The sequence below is a fragment of the Cydia pomonella genome, chromosome 25 (genome assembly GCF_033807575.1).
Source record: "Cydia pomonella isolate Wapato2018A chromosome 25, ilCydPomo1, whole genome shotgun sequence".
Taxonomy (NCBI): Eukaryota; Metazoa; Arthropoda; class Insecta; order Lepidoptera; family Tortricidae; genus Cydia; species Cydia pomonella.
The window spans coordinates 6059283-6075527 of NC_084727.1; the positions used below are offsets into that span (position 1 = coordinate 6059283).

At 39.3% G+C, this 16245-nt stretch overlaps 1 protein-coding gene across 3 annotated transcripts in view; it reads right to left on the reverse strand.

The window, feature by feature from the left end:
* The window catches only part of LOC133531672 (serine/threonine-protein kinase 10), an 84384-nt gene that overhangs the window by 32626 nt on the left and 35513 nt on the right, over nucleotides 1–16245 (reverse strand). For all 3 annotated transcript variants that reach the window (XM_061870030.1, XM_061870028.1, XM_061870029.1), the window contains exons 2-8: nucleotides 11950–12042; nucleotides 9769–9894; nucleotides 6997–7170; nucleotides 5923–6121; nucleotides 5133–5263; nucleotides 4365–4544; nucleotides 3744–3887 (exon numbers count right to left, since the gene is read on the reverse strand). In XM_061870030.1, the coding sequence (XP_061726014.1) occupies nucleotides 3744–3887; nucleotides 4365–4544; nucleotides 5133–5263; nucleotides 5923–6121; nucleotides 6997–7170; nucleotides 9769–9894; nucleotides 11950–11976 (981 nt within the window). In that variant the 5' untranslated portion in view covers nucleotides 11977–12042. The remainder of the gene's footprint in view (nucleotides 1–3743; nucleotides 3888–4364; nucleotides 4545–5132; nucleotides 5264–5922; nucleotides 6122–6996; nucleotides 7171–9768; nucleotides 9895–11949; nucleotides 12043–16245) is intronic.

A 16245-nucleotide genomic window follows, 5' to 3' on the forward strand; every position in this document is an offset into this window, starting at 1 on the left:
TTATTTGAATGCGCAATGATGATTATGATTATGACACAAGTTGTCATGCGTATCAAAGATATGACTTAAACTTGTATGCAACCCAATCTGGACCTCCTTCAGGCATATTAAAAAAAAAAGCCTCGCAGATGTGACTTCGCCCACGGATAGATTAATTCACGCTATGCCAGTGACGTAAACGATACTAAAATATATATAGTTTAGATTTTAAACATCAAACTTCTATGAAATTGTGACGTTTAATAACACTTGCACCGTCTGGGCTATCAAAATCGCTGCCAACTTAGCTTGGTCTAACTCTACATTGATAAAGTTCTAGTAAAAACGCCCGCTTGTCGTTCCGCAGCCCGCTGTCGTCCACACTACGGCCTTACACAGTTAACACACACACGCAACTATAATATATATCTTATACAAGGTGCCCACAAAGGAACCCGAGAGATTTTAACCATGTATTTCTGAAGCTAAAAGAAGGAAAAAATGTTATATGAGTTTAGGTCAAAATCACAAAAAAAAAACGATTTCTTTTTGTATGTATTTGTACATAAAATGTAAACGCTATTTGTAAAAATGTAACTCAAAAAGAATTTTTTTTTTGACATCTATCTATAAGGATATTTGGATTGGGTCCCATACATCGCCATCAAAAAGGCGTTTTGCACTAAGTAACAATAAAAACTATGTTTTTTTTTTTGTAAGTGGCTTTAACTCAGAAATTAGGCGAATTCCAAAAAAGTTTGACGACATTTTAGTCTTTAAATATAATCAGGTATATACTGTTGAAATGTCTCGCAATGCTCACGGGCACCGTGTATAATCTATCATAAGGTTGTACCTTCGACGCAGGCGGAGATTCTCGCGGCTGGGCGTCGCATGCAACGTTGTCACACAAACATCACATTAACGCTATTATGATGGTTACATACCATTATTGATATGTTAGTTGACACATGGCGAAATTTCATAAAGATTATTAACTAACACAAACGGGACTTAATCGCGTATTAAGTTTTAAATTCACCTCCGACGTTTCGAGGACGGCGTTGTCCCCGTGGTCTCGGAGACCGGAGTTAATAATGTGTAAAAATCGTGAAAGTTTAAATCAGTGTTTCATAATGACACAAATAGATCGCTTTTTGGCGATAAGACCGCATATTGTTTACCTCTACTTCTGATGCTGTTTTCTCTCTGTATTGTTTTTAATTGAGATATGCAACAATAGTTATTTACGATACAGGAAATAAGAAAATAGCACTTTCCGTGTATATGTCGAAACTTTAAAGAGCCATATGTACTGTACAACGATGTACGATACACGTGCGAATAGGTAATTTGCAACTCGTGTCGATTTAAAGCATTCCTTTCGGTCGTGTTTTAATTCATCACCACTCGTTGCGAATTTACTATTTTCTGCACTTGTATCGTAAATAACTATTGTATTGTATCGTAGATAGTCTTTAATTAATAATTAGGCGATTTATACATTGAGACCGTATTTTGCCGCGCCGTGAAGAGCGACGTAATACTTAATTGTCTCGCACGCTGGCGAGTATTCAGTGTGTTTCAGCGCATATCCCATGTACAGATTTATACATTGTTAAAGCTGCCGTGTCGTTAAACTGCAAATTGATTTAGAAAATTATTCTTTAGAGATCGGTTATGATATAACCAAAGAGAATATGATATCGAGGTGGATTGTCAAAGAAAATTTTGTAGCCACAGTCAATTCACTACCATCTTTCGACACATTATTAAAACTTTTAGAACGTCATTGGACTTTAACAAATTTAACACATATCAGTGAAAGAATAAGGATCAAAGTCGAATGGCGTTCTAAAAGTTGTAATCATGTGTCGAAAGATGGCAGAAAATTTACTGTGGGTACGAAGTTTACTTTGCAATCTACTTCTATTTCAAATTCTCTTTGATATAACTATCTTAATGCGTTATTATGGACGATTATCGGACTAAGAAGATACAAAACTCACTGTGTTTTTGAACGATATATATGATCATTCATCATTCTTGAGCGATTTTATGATTATACATACAGATAAATATATATATGGTGCAATCGCCTATTTAAATATCAAAATTAAATACTAACCAATTCTCTGGTATTGCTCCCGGTTCGGCTTTTGCTTGCCCTTCCTCGACTTAGTCTGTTGCGTGTGAAATTTTACGCATTTCGGTTTAGTCAAGGAAAGCCGATGTTAGTAAGCGTGCGATAGAAGCAGAACACAGTGTTAATATGTTAGTGAAATACAATAATTACGTTATAATAATTACATTTTTAAATATATTTTATGAATTTATTTAAATGTGTTTATGTAAACGATGCTAAATACACACAATGTAAGAGTAATGGAATGCCGTTATTTTGTGATTGAAACTTGAAATAACCTGATATGAACTTGAAACTGTTCAAATAATCTTGCAGGCTAATAGGGAATAAGAATCAAAATGTAAAGACGAAGTTTTAAATGTACGTTCATCTCAAATTATTTCATCTTAACATTTTTTTTTTCTAACTTATGACTTATAGTATAATATAAGGCCCTCAGCACACGGAGCATAAGCGTAAGCGTAAGCGTCGCGTATCGTGATAAAGTTACAAGTACGAGACGCGTAGAGTCCTGGGCACCAAGTATCGAGTAAGCGTTTTATATGTGAAATCTCATTAGCTGAAATCATGGCGTCACTGGCGTCAGATGTCTTTGGCGGATGTATCGATGATCTTACTTTCTCGTCAGATGAACATGTTTTATTGTTTACGTTAGAAGTTTTGTTTTTTTACGCCTGTATTACGCTACGCCTGTCGTAATGACGACAGGAATCTCATAAGTTACGCTACGACGACGCTTCGTGTGCGGACTTGTTTGAAGTTGTTCGTGCTCAAACGGCTCTCGTTTTTTTTTACGATATGCGATTACGATTCGCTTACGTCTCTTACGCTCCGTGTGGTGAGGGCCTTACGGTAGTTAATGAATGAAATATTTTACACCGATTATACACAGCGAGGCGATTTCTGATGTGTGGACCCGCCGAAATAATAATCCCACGATTATTACCGCAACCAAAGATTTACAGATAGTAAAAGATGAGTAGTCGAAGATAAATTCGTGTTTCGTATTTGATATCTGATTTTGATGGCGCTGTACTGCTCTGTACATTATGCATCGGTGGGAGGGTGGGAACATTAATGGGGTTGGCCGGTCGAAGTATTAAACAGATGGCGCCATCATAGCTTGCCCTGTCAATCCCTAGAATTGTGTCAAATTCTTGTTTTTTTTTTTGGAATTTTGTGACCTGGATTCCAGTACTTTAAGCCAAATCTCATAGAACAAAACTAGAGACAGGCGCAAGCTATGATGGCGCCATCTATGCAAACCTTTGACAGTTACCAACCCCATTGCATGTAAAAATACGCAAGTAAGTATAATGAGTTGGCACTGATTGACTAGCACGTTATCTTTTCGCGGATCGGCAAAGTAATATTTTTAGTTTTAATTCTTCTTCAGATGTCAAACTCGGGAAAGCAATTTTTTCTTAATCTTTACAAAACGATGTCTTTTGAGACTTTACATATCTCATACAATGAATGAATATTTGATATACTGAGAGGCATTCATGACGTCAGAGGAAATTAATCGATGATCTTTATAAGGCATACACTGCGACAACCAAAGATATGATTTTATACACAGGGCATGACATGTCATATTATACGTGTGTATTGTTACCTCAGAATCATCATCCAGCAGCTCCTCCTCAACCACCTCAGCCCGGTACTCGAGCAGCAGGTCCCGGAGAGGCTTCGAGTCCAGGTTGCCGGAGACAAACTCATGCTTGAGCAGCTCGCTGGAGGTTGGCCTTTTTTCAGGGTCCTGTGATGATAGGAATAATTCAATGAAAGCGTAGTGGTGACATCAGGAAACATAGTAGAAATATTGATGAGGCAAAAAATGTAGCTACTTGCACGATGAGTAATAGTTTTAAACAGACCACCTTAGGATTTATAACCGAATCCAAACATTTAAAAAAATAAAAAAGGTGGTGGTTGCTATTGTACGACTCGCATCAGCGTCATCTCATGATAACACAAACTACCTTGACTAGTGCTTTAGCGATGAAAACGTTAAAGACGTGGTTCCACTTGCCGGGTTGGTTTATGAGGGTGCATTCAGTATTTTATAGGACGCGCGTCGGCGTCATCTCGTGATGATTACACAATTTACCTTGACTAGTGCTTAAACAATTCGTTGAAGGCTTGGCTGCACTTGCCGGGTTGCTCTTGGAGGGTCCATTCCATTCAGTACTTTGTAGGACGTGCATCGGCGTCATCTCGTGATAGAAATGTTTACCTTGACTAGTGCTTTAGCGATGAAATCATTGAAAGCGTGGCTCCACTTGCTGGGCTGCTCCAGCGTGGGGGGCTCGCTCTTCTGTATCTTGAGCAGGACGCGCATCGGCGTCATCTCGTGGTTCGGCGGCTCCATCTGCGCGAACTCGATCAGGGTGATGCCTAGCGACCAGATGTCCACCTGAGAGAAGGCAATGAAATTAGTAAAGTTAAGAAAAGTGTAATATCCAACGTAGAAACAGAAAAGCCTCTAAATAACTCTTGGCGGTGCTGATTTGCCAGATTGCGTTATCACGATCATATTAGTATTGCTGCTCGTGGCATTACACAACTAGTAACCGTACCAAATACTTCACTTCAATCGAGAAGATGACGCGCCAAGCATTAACAGCCACAAACTTGACTAACAAGAGTGTAGATTTTTACCTAGTTGCAATGGTTTTAATAAGTTTATTGTCAATAATTTCATTCTAAATAGAAGCTTTTATCGCTGAATGTACTTTTCTATCAACAGGAAACTAATACTTCCAGACAATTCTAATAAACGCAAACACAACGAGTTCCCATTGCCACCTCCTGCCTCCATCATCAGCTCGATGGTACCATAATATTACATTGCCACCCAACGCCCAACTTACATACGTATGCAAATTTTCAGCTGCATCGGAAACTGAAGTGGGTCAAATTTAACTTGCAAGATTCGACCCGTACAAACATAGGTACATTGCAAGTTTAATTAATGATCAGATCCACGATGGTGTACACTGACCTTGAAATCGTACGGGTTGTCCCGGAACGTCTCACAGAGCACCACTTCGGGCGCCATCCAGTAAGGCGTACCGATGAAGGTATCATGCTTCTGTAATGTAGACTTATTCTTCGCTGAGACGCCGAAATCCGCTGTCAAACATAGCCTTTTGTTAATATATCATAATCTGTAGCATGTAATAGGTATTGAATATTTTTATAATCCAAAATTTGAAATAACGGTCTATGTATAGCAGCGGTTCCTAACCTGGGGGTGATTACCCCCGTAGAGGTAAAACTGGTGTTTTACGGGGGGTAATAAGCTCAATTAAATATAAAACAAATTAGACCAGTAAGAAAGAATATTGATATTTATTGGGAGTAGGGGTAAAATCGGGTTCCCTAGTTAGTCATAGGGGTGGCAGAACTGAAAAGATTAGGAAACACTGATGTATAGTATACACAAATAAATAATAATTGGCTAAGTATTGGTTGACGGTTGAGTCGATCAGGCCGAATGAAGCATGGCCCAACCGCACAGAAAATAGAGTACGTAAAAAATGTGAGAAGACTTGGGGACTGATGAACTAGTGAAAGCTTCAGAGCTGATGTGAGAGCAGTCATATACTTCTTCATCTGTTCATGCTGCTGCTGTCGGTCATTTTATTGTCGCAAGAGAAACAGCCTTGGGAACCAGTTACAGCAGTCGAAGCATGAGGACAGAGATGGTAAGAGAGGTGACACTATATTCCTTTTCTCTGCTCAGCCCACAGGAGTAAAGTGTAAATGGCATATTAGCAGTATGGTGTTACCCAGCTTGACACCGCCCTGCATGGTGGCCAGCACGTTGCCGGCCTTCAGGTCGCGGTGGATGACGCGCCGCGAGTGTAGGAACTCGAGGCCGCGCGTCATCTCGCGGCACACGTAGGCTATCTGCTTCTCGCTGAGGCCTTTCTCCAGCTCGGACATCACGGAGTCGAGGGCGCCACCGTCGCAGTATTCTAGTAGCATCTGCAATTTAAAGTAAAGAAAATTAAATAACAATGTTCGTCTCCCATGCGGATCGTATGTAGAGGGTTAACGCGAAAATTGAAATTTCGTTAACCGGCTCTCTATAGCTCTGGCATATTTAAACGATAGAGGCAATTAGAGGAACGATGTGGTTCGCGGTAGGCAGGCCCTCAGGTCGCTTGATTATCCTTATATAAAGCGATAATTTAATCTCAACTGCCAACGGATGCTATTGAGACCGTCTGTCGAATGCCGCTATATGGTTCTTAAACCTTTGGAACGCCAAGAATACCTAAAGGCGTCGTTACTCGTCGTGACCACAGCGTCAAAGACAATTATAGGTGTTATGACGGACGCTGTCAAAGTAACCTTCACTCTTTCGAGTATAAGGTTTACATTAGCCCTCTTACACGTGGCATTTATGACCGGGCCGGGACCATCGGCTTCGTAGGCAGGGTCACTACCCACTAGGCCAGACCAGTCGTCATCATGCTACACCTTTTATGATAGCAAAAACAAATCATGAAACGTTGCATGTAGCATTTCATCAGGCGTAATCGCCTAAAAAACCATCAACGGATTACGCAATTTACACATTACACATACTTTGCCGCACATAAAGTGGTAGGCGCATATTTTTTACATGTTCATTTTACAGCTGACGGTCATTCCATCGCGATAATACTGGCTGACGGTTTTTTAAAGTTTAAAACAGCATCTAAACTATCATCTGACAAAGTATCAGCCGGGAGGCGATGACTGATGAAATATGCTCATGGCCCGCGGTCTAATCGGCCTTGTAGCTTTTCATCGTGCCTATGAGTACTGTCACTATTATGACGAGACGTGGATTGATTATTCTGTACAGTACTCACCCACAGCTTATTGTCGATGAAGTACGCCTCGTGCAGCTCCACCACGTTGGGGTGCCTGCACTCGCTGAGGATGTCGATCTCGACGGTGAAGTCGGCGAGGTCGTCCTCGTTGTCGAGAACGCACATCTTGGCGGCGGCGAGCTGGCCGGTGGTCTTATGTTGCGCTTTGTACACCTGTGACATTCGTAGCATATTTTTAAAGAAAGAAGGAAGGAGCTTATCGCTTTTTCCCACTTGTAAAATAGTGGTGATTAAATAAATAAATATTATAGGACATTATTACAAAAATTGACTAATCCTAGGGAATGCTAACCGGTTAACCGGTTACCCGGTAATTTGACCAATATTACAGTCGGTAAAATACCGGTAATTTCCAGCCGTAACCGGGAATTTACCGAACGTTGTATAGGCAAATAAAAATGTAACAACCTGTTGAATTAGCCTATCTATGTCTTCGTACTTACAAAAAAAAACAATTACTACGGTTTACGATTACGAAGAGACACTTAAAATACATACTTTTCTGCATCTTATGATCTCGTCGGAGTAGGAACTAGGAAGCAATGTTTTGTGACAAATGAGTGGTCGCTAATCCCTCGCCCTTTCCCTTCTCGCCACCCCTACCCGACCCGCCTTACTATGTTCAGTGTCCTTTGTTTTAGTCTGTAGTGTCCAACAAGTGTGGAATGCGAAAGAACATTTTCTACCGCTGGTTACTTGTGTTCAAGATATCGTTCACGAATGTCTAAGCAACGTTCTAATTAATCGCCTAGATATTTAACAAACGCAATTATTTTATATATAATTAACAGAATTATCTGATGATGACAAGTTCCTGATTCCAACTCCTATCTTAAGAGCCCGGTAACGATTTTAGAGCAAAAAATTTAAATTGATAGATTTAGTCGTTGGAATTGTACACCTTTTGTTACGTAATATCTAAATAACAAGTATTGGTTTCTATTAGCACGTTTTTTCATCTTGCCTTTTAATAATGAGGTCGCAAGCGTGCGTCCCCGGTAATAGGTGACGAGAAGGGATAGTTTTTAAAAATTCATATAAATTATGGTAGTATACAAAATGATGTATAAGAACAGTTTCAGCAAATGTTGTAGATTGTTTAAGTATCAAAATTACGTTGAAATTAAGTCAATTTTCAGAGTAATTGTCACTTGTTTTGAAGTAATTTCTGAAGAAAATTGATTTCGTCTAACTTTCATTTACACTACTTCAAATTTATAGTAACAAAAATGTAGTTTATTAAAGTTGAAGTACAGGATATGTGTAATACAAAATTACCATTTTTAGCAGTCCAAACTTAACGAAATTTACAACTAAGATCGACAAAATCACTGCTTTTCGCGCGTTTACCTAAACGTCCATCAAAAAAAAATCATTACTAATTAAGTGAGTCTGTTTTTTAAAAAAAAATATTGATTATAATGAAAGATAACAAGACGTGCTAAAAGAAACGAGTACTTGTTATTTTTAATAGTTAACAAAAGGTGTACAATTTCATGCGCTTAATCTATCAATTTGACATTTTTGCGACTAAAATCGATAACGGCCTCTTAAAGTGCAATTTTAAAGTAACTAGTGTTAAAATGATATGAAACTAATCTTGCTGTTAAATTTTTTTTTTCTTATATTTACTAGATTTTAATGAATGTTAATTACGATTTTAGTTACTTTAATAACAATATTATATTGATAGATGTGTAAATGCAAACTTGTATGACATTTAAATGACGACTGTCACTCTTTAGTTATAATTTTTGTTACCCTTTGATTACTGCGATTTTTAAAGAATTAAAAAAGTTTGATGTTGCTTATTTAATGTACAAGTTCATTTCGCTTTGAAATGATACATGTTTGATTTTTTTATTTAATATGATTAGGAAATATATCTTGTTTAATGTTTATAGTTTATTTTCATTATTTTGTTTTGTCGATGTTTCTATAACGTGCTGTTGATTACTTTTAAAGGTTACTGACGAAAATAAGGACACTATCAATAATAATGCAAAATCAAGGTTTTTTATTTCATAAACGAATAACCGGTAATTTACCGGTTAACCGGTTAGTGGGACCTCGAGTCGGTAAATTACCGGTAATGAAAAACGCCCGGTTATTGCATTCCCTAACTAATCCCCACATTAAGCTCAGGAAAGCTTGTGTTATGGGTACTATATACACAGTGTAAAGTCCATATAACGTCACTCGATGTAACTATTCACTCCCTATAACTTCGACATTTGTTGGTTATAGTTTCTTTACTTTAATATTAAAGTAAAGATAACGAGATCTCTTCATAACGAGAACTCTCTATAGCGTCTAACAATGTCCGGACCTTTGAGTGCCACCATATAGAGTTTACTGTATATTATATATAAATACTTGAATACATATAAAGCACCCAAGACATGAACAAATATCCGTGCTCATCATCACACAAATAAATGTCCTTACCGGGATTTGAACCCAGAAACATAGGCTTCTTAGGCAGGGTCAGTACCCACTAGACCAGAACGGTCGTCAAACCTCTGATTGGTGGTGATTATCTATGTTTTCATCTACTAAACAGCCTGCAGCCCGATTCTAAATACGAATATTATGAATATATGTACTAGAAGGCCCTCGCGTTTTGCGGCTAGTGAATGTTCATGAGTGTTTTAGTTCTATGGGATCATTAGCAGAATGCTATATGCCCAACAAGAGACACTTCATATTAGAAAGTAGGTGGTGTAATTAAGGAACATTGATTAATGTTACCTTCCCAAATGCGCCATCGCCGAGCTCCCCCACCATGTCCCAGATCTCGGTGGGGTCGCTGTTGTCGCGAATGTTGTTGAACACCTTCTTCTTTTTCGCGTCATTGCCGCCGCCGAGGTGGAGCACCTGAGGACGCGTAATATTTCACATTAAGAGTTATAATGAATAAGAGTAAGAGACAGTGGCGTAGCGTGCCTTAGTGGGGCCCCGTATAAAAATTTGTTTGAGGGCCCTTAGGAAGGAGATTTCTCTCAAAAATGCACGTTGAGGGCCCCCGTGGCCCGAGGGCCCCGTATAATTGATACGGCAGATACGGCGGTAGCTACGCCCCTGGTAAGAGATATGGTATAAAGAGCCAAGTAAATTTAACTAAGTGTAAGGCCTGAGTGGACGCTCGAGTTGGGCGTGCAGCGGGGCGAGGCGTGCGACGTGCATATTAAACATTCTTGGAGAAAACAGCTGCTTGAGCAGTAGTACAGCTTTTAGTTTGCGGACAAATATTGCATCGCTAGAAGCTTGCTTTATTTCATCGTCCAGTATGTTGTACAGTCAGTAATCGTTTAAATATGCAAGAGCGATTGAGGCAGATAGAGAAATGTCGATTCACGACGTACGCTCTAGGCCCTTAGGGACAGGCTAAGTCCACACTTGCCTCTCCCGAGCGTCGACGTCTAGTCAACTCCATGGCTGCTCCTCCACGCAACGTTGGCGCAACTGCGCAGCGACGCCATTTTCCATACCGCTGACTAGACGCTGACGCTCAAAAGACGCTAGTGTTAGGTGGCCCTAAGACTGCAGGGCGGCCAAATCACGTTAGAAAAGCATCATAGACAGACCCCACACTAGCGTCTTCCGAGCGTCGGCATCTAGTCAACCCTATCGATACTGCTCGATGCAGCATTGGTGCAACTACGCAGCGACACCATTTTCCATAGTGCTGACTAGACGCCGACGCTCAAAAGACGCTATTGTGGGGTTTCTCATACTCGTTACGGCGTAGCGCCGCTGAATTGCAATGGTTTAAGATCCGAGCGCCACGTGCTCTGGCCGGCTTAGCGCTACTGTGTGGCGAAAGCATAAGGCCCTGGTTTCTCTGACCACACGCCGCCGGCGACCGGCGACCGACGCGTGTCCGCGACCGGCGACGTTCGAATGTTATGTTCGGAAATCTTTGAGGGTGGTTTCTCTGAAACGTCGCCGGCGGCGGGTAGGACGGCGTGCGAAGGTCACACGCCGCACGCGTCGGTCGGTATCATTTCTGTAGAATAGCGACGGACGGCGGGTGGCGTGTTGATATTGAAAATGACTCTTTTCACAAAAGATAACGATGAATTGTTGATAAATTTAGTTCGTTGTAATCCTATTTTGTTCGACGCTTCCGAGAAGGATTACAAAAACAACAATTTAAAGCATAGAACATGGGAAAACATAAGTGAAACAATGAAAATTCCAGGTAAGTTTTTATTTAAAATTTTACATTATATGTGTAATTAAACCATATTTGATTGCCATACCACTCTGCCCTGAGGTGAGCATATATAGTCTTTTAACTCATTTCTTAAGTTCATTCCTGCGACTGCGCCTGGTCCACCAGTTCGTCGCAGTGCCATCAAATTGCGTTGATTGTGGATATTTTCGTTATAGTTGCTGGTACTAGAATTTTGTGTGGGATTTTCATTGCTTCTGTTTTCCATTAACATGTTATGAAGACAGCAACTTTTTTTTATATGTCACTTGGCTCTTTTCCTTTTTTTTTGATGAGATTAATATTTCATCATCATCTTCTTCTAACAATAACAATGTAAGTATGTTTTTGTCCATTTTGCTCAACGAAACAAGACACAACAGTTCAAAAAGCAGACACTGCGCGACATAGCATATGATTTCTAAACCATCGGTCGCCGGCGACGGGTGACCAAGAGTCAGAAAGCCCACTCATCCGCGACCGACGGCGTGTGGCACAGCGTGCGACGCGCGTTCACACGCCGCCGGTCGCGTGCGGCGGGTCAGAGAATCCAGCGCCTAAGGCCTAGTTGGGTGTAATGGAGGTATTAAATATCGATACGGACTAAGTGCCAAAAATATGTACACACGACCTTATTGCCTATATACTAAGGTAGTGTGTACATAATTTTGTCACTTTGTCCGCGTCGACATTTAATACCTTGACTGTAGACTTACCTTCTTAAGGTTATTAAAGAACGACATGTCTGTAGTGGCGCGCGCGGCCGCCTCAACCGCCTGTACTCATCGTGTAGAAGCGCGCGCGCTCCTCTGAAACAAACAAACATGACAATTAATATCAAGAAAAAACAATAGTATGTCGATCGACTCTACTAGCGTCAGTTATTCAATGGGCGTTTTCTTTCTTTGACGGGCATAAGTGTCAACGAACTTATTGCGAAGCAACAACGAACATGTAAGGACGAAGTTAGGTAGAAGATATTGATGTCTATTTCTTAGCCAGCTCGCAACGATGAAGGTAATTTTAAATTTAAAGCATATTTACGCGCGATAACGACCTTCTTAGTAAATAACTGGCGACGTTATGTTTCCTTAAAAGCTATTAGACTAATTATAAATGCATCAAATAATACTGTTTTTAGTAGGCCTGTTTTAATTCTTAACTCATCGACGTCTGTAGTATTATCGCATAGGAATTTTACTGCATTTCAAGGGAGCAATAAACAGGGCGAGGGTCGTCGCTAAAGGGCGCACAACATTTACGAGACTCAAAACCCATTTACTTATTATTACTACATGAAATTTGGCTTGTTTTACTTAAGACTACAAATCTATAGACCTTAATACCCAATAAGTTACCAATCAGTTATTTTGTCAGAGTGTATTGAGCTTGTCTCCATTTTTCACGTTAATGTTTTTGATAGGAAACGAGTATTTATGTCGTCTCGGCTTGTGGGTGAGTGCGTGCATATCAAATGTCAGAGGGGTGCTTACTGCTTATGGCTCTCTAGAGATGCCGCCGGTAGGAACCCATTTACTTTTATTGGTATACCGATAAATTTCCTCGGTTAATCTTCTCGGTAGTGTCGGTGGACGTTTTTACCAAACAAATGGTGAAAGGAGGGGTGTGTTGCTCATTTTTGTTAGTTGAGGAGACGCAGACAATAAATAACATGTAATTCGTTTATTCACAAGTTTTTTTGCACTTAGTAGTAATAGTGACTAAAGTAGCTGTACCAACTATATCAATCAAACAATATTTTATTTGTCATAATAAGATTCACATGGGATTTTAATCTAATTAATAGTACATACGTACTCGTATTCAACCTGCATGCAGGTGTACAAATATTGCATCATTCTATAATTACCACTATAATAAGAAGTTATGGCGATTATTTTGACGCCCTGTAGGGCTACGATGGTCGGCTCTTTATCATTTGTCACCATGCCTGTCACGTTCTAACAAGTATAGCACGAAAGTGACGGGCATAGTGAAAAGTGATAAAAATGGAACCATGCTGCCACTGCTGGTCTTGCCTAGTGGGTACTGGGTAGTGACCCTGCCTATGACACCGATGGTCCGGGCTCGAAGCCCAGTAAGGGCATTTATTTGTGTGGTGGGCACGGATATTTGTTCATGAGTGGGTGTAGCTTTGCTTAGTTTCGGGCTAGGTCGATCTGTGTAAGATTATCTGCAAATATTTATTAATTTAGGATCTGCTACGGCCAGTCCGTTAAAGGCTTGATTGCACGATGCTAATTCATATTATGTTAAGTAATAATGTACCTAATAAATTGCTTAATATAAATAATCAATAAGTTGGCTTTTAGCAGCGCTGGTGGCCTAGCGGTAAGAGCGTGCGACTTGCAATCCGGAGGTCGCGGATTCAAACCAATGAGTTTTTAGGAACTTAAGTACGAAATATCATTTGATATTTACCAGTCGCTTTTCGATGAAGGAAAATATCGTGAGGAAACCGGACTAATTCCAATAAGGCCTAGTTTACCCTCTGGGTTGGGTGGTCAGATGGCAGTCGCTTTCGTAAAAACTAGTGCCTACGCCAAATTTTGGGATTAGTTGTCAAGCGGACCCCAGGCTCCCATGAGACGTGGCAAAATGCCGGGACAACGCGAGGAAGAAGAATAAGTTGCCTTTTAACAGAAAATCACTGATAAACTTCTTTACCAACATCCCGAGATAAGTGGTACACTATACAATGTCTGTGTCGTTAAATAAAGTTCTCATGTCTAATTATAATTCAGATAACGGTTGAATAATATTGACAAATGTTAAACAATGAGTCAAATTAGACATTTGTTTGACAAGCAACAGAACAATGTTAGTGATATTATGATTCACTTTCAGTGATAAGCACGCCGACTCTGCTTCCGTTGATAACGGACTAACGGTGTACGTTATATGATACTACTTATATTAATAATATTCGTAATTATATGTGTAATGATAGGAGTAGGTATCATTGTTTTTGACAATTATGTGTTAATCAATCCTCTTTCTCAAACTATTGGTAGCAAACATTAAAAAGATGATAATATATTTATATTTCTGTGTATTTAATTTACGGGAAATGTCCTCGAGAAATTCAGGTCATTATGAAATCGACAATTAATCGAACCCTGGATGCTGTGTATAAACACTACACACCACAATATTGACTATTGTGACTGTGACAGATTGGCCGTTAAATAAGAAATAAAAGATAGTAAGTTTTTTTATCAGATCGAGTTTCTGAATAAAAAAAAAAAAAAAAGTTTTTCTCTATATCTTATACCTTTAAACGAGCAATTCTTGGATATATATATATATATATATATAAAAATATATATATATATATATAAATATATATATATTTCTGTGATCTCGGAAACGGCTCTAACGATTTCGCTGAAATTTGGTATATGGGGTTTTTTGGGGGTATACAATCTATCTAGATTAGTCTTATGTTTGGGAAAACGCGTGTTTTCGAGTTTTCATGCGTTTTTCTTTCGACGCAGAATATGGTCGCTAATTTCGTGTTGGCGGCCACTGTCCGTCTGGTCCAGCGGGTTAAGACTTAAGACGCGGACTGCTACTCCAGTGTTACGGGTTCGAATCTCGCCCGGTGACTAACTTTTGTTTTTTTTTTTTATATGTTCAAGTTTATATATAATTTTTTAATTTTTATTGTTTTAGACAAGTTTAATTTAGTAATAAAATGTAGTTAAGATTATCACCTATACACCACCATATTACAATAAATAGTTATAACCGAGCATCGCCCAGGTACTAATGGTATAAAGTGAATCATAAGGTCTACTATGAGCAATAAAGCATTTCCTAATTGTTATACATAAACCAAGTTTCACCAAGGTTTCCACGTAAATGCAAGTATGTAATCCCACCATTTGTTTTCGACTCCAGCATTATGGCATTTTTTACGAGGATGTTATGACTTATGACACAAGCATCAGTCAACAATGACGACCAATGACGAGTTAGCACGAGCTCGTAAACGCATTGCCGTGTCTCATTATTGTAAATAGATGTGACGTGTTTAATATTAGTCAATTAGCTACAGGGGCCTACTGATTACCAGTTCGCCGGACGATGTCGGCCTGTCAGTTATTCGCGTATTAGCTTTTGCGAATACTGACATGCCGATATCCTGCGGCGAACTGGTAATCAGTAAGTTAAGTAACCTTATAGACCCAGTGGCGTAACTTGTGAGTTGTGGCATGGTAGGTAAAATTACAGAGGCCCAAACAACCTTTCATGTGTGTGGTTCGTGGGTTCAAAACCTTGGTTGTGCTGTATTGTAAAGCAGAAAAAATCGTTCTCGATACTGATTACTAACAACACAGACAGTCAAAGTGGCCACTAACACATATAATACAATTTTTAATCGATCACATTTTACCTTGTAAGTCTTTTTTAATACTTAACCGCATGCCGCATACGAAGCCATATATGGCGGACGTGATATTGAACTGTATTGGCAGCCATGAAAGTTCAAATTTCAACAAAAAAATTTACATGCAGTAAGGGGTTAGGACGAAAATGTGCCATAATGACCTTTTCATACAAACGTAGTCCTCATTTCCTTCTTTGGATATTAACATTATTACATTTGAAAATATGTTGTATATAAACCACAGCTATGCCCCTAACTCGATTTTTTTCGAATATTTAATTATTATGAGAGTTATGAGCATTTGAACATTTGTATGAAATCAGTTTTGCGCTTCTAATTTATACAACAATCAAAATAGGTATCGAAAAAAGTCTAACGTAGGAGCATAGCTAAGGTCAATATCTAGAGAGAAAAATGGTGACTAAGTTTATATGGAGCAGCGGCCGTCCCCTTTCCTCTTAAGAGGCCTTATTCCTACAGACGAGCGTATTTTGTAAAATGCTTCCTTTTTCATTCAAGATTACGACGTAACTATTAGTATTAATTCAAAAACTGATAACGTACTTAAATAATCGTTTCCTAAACTAGGGGCTCCAAC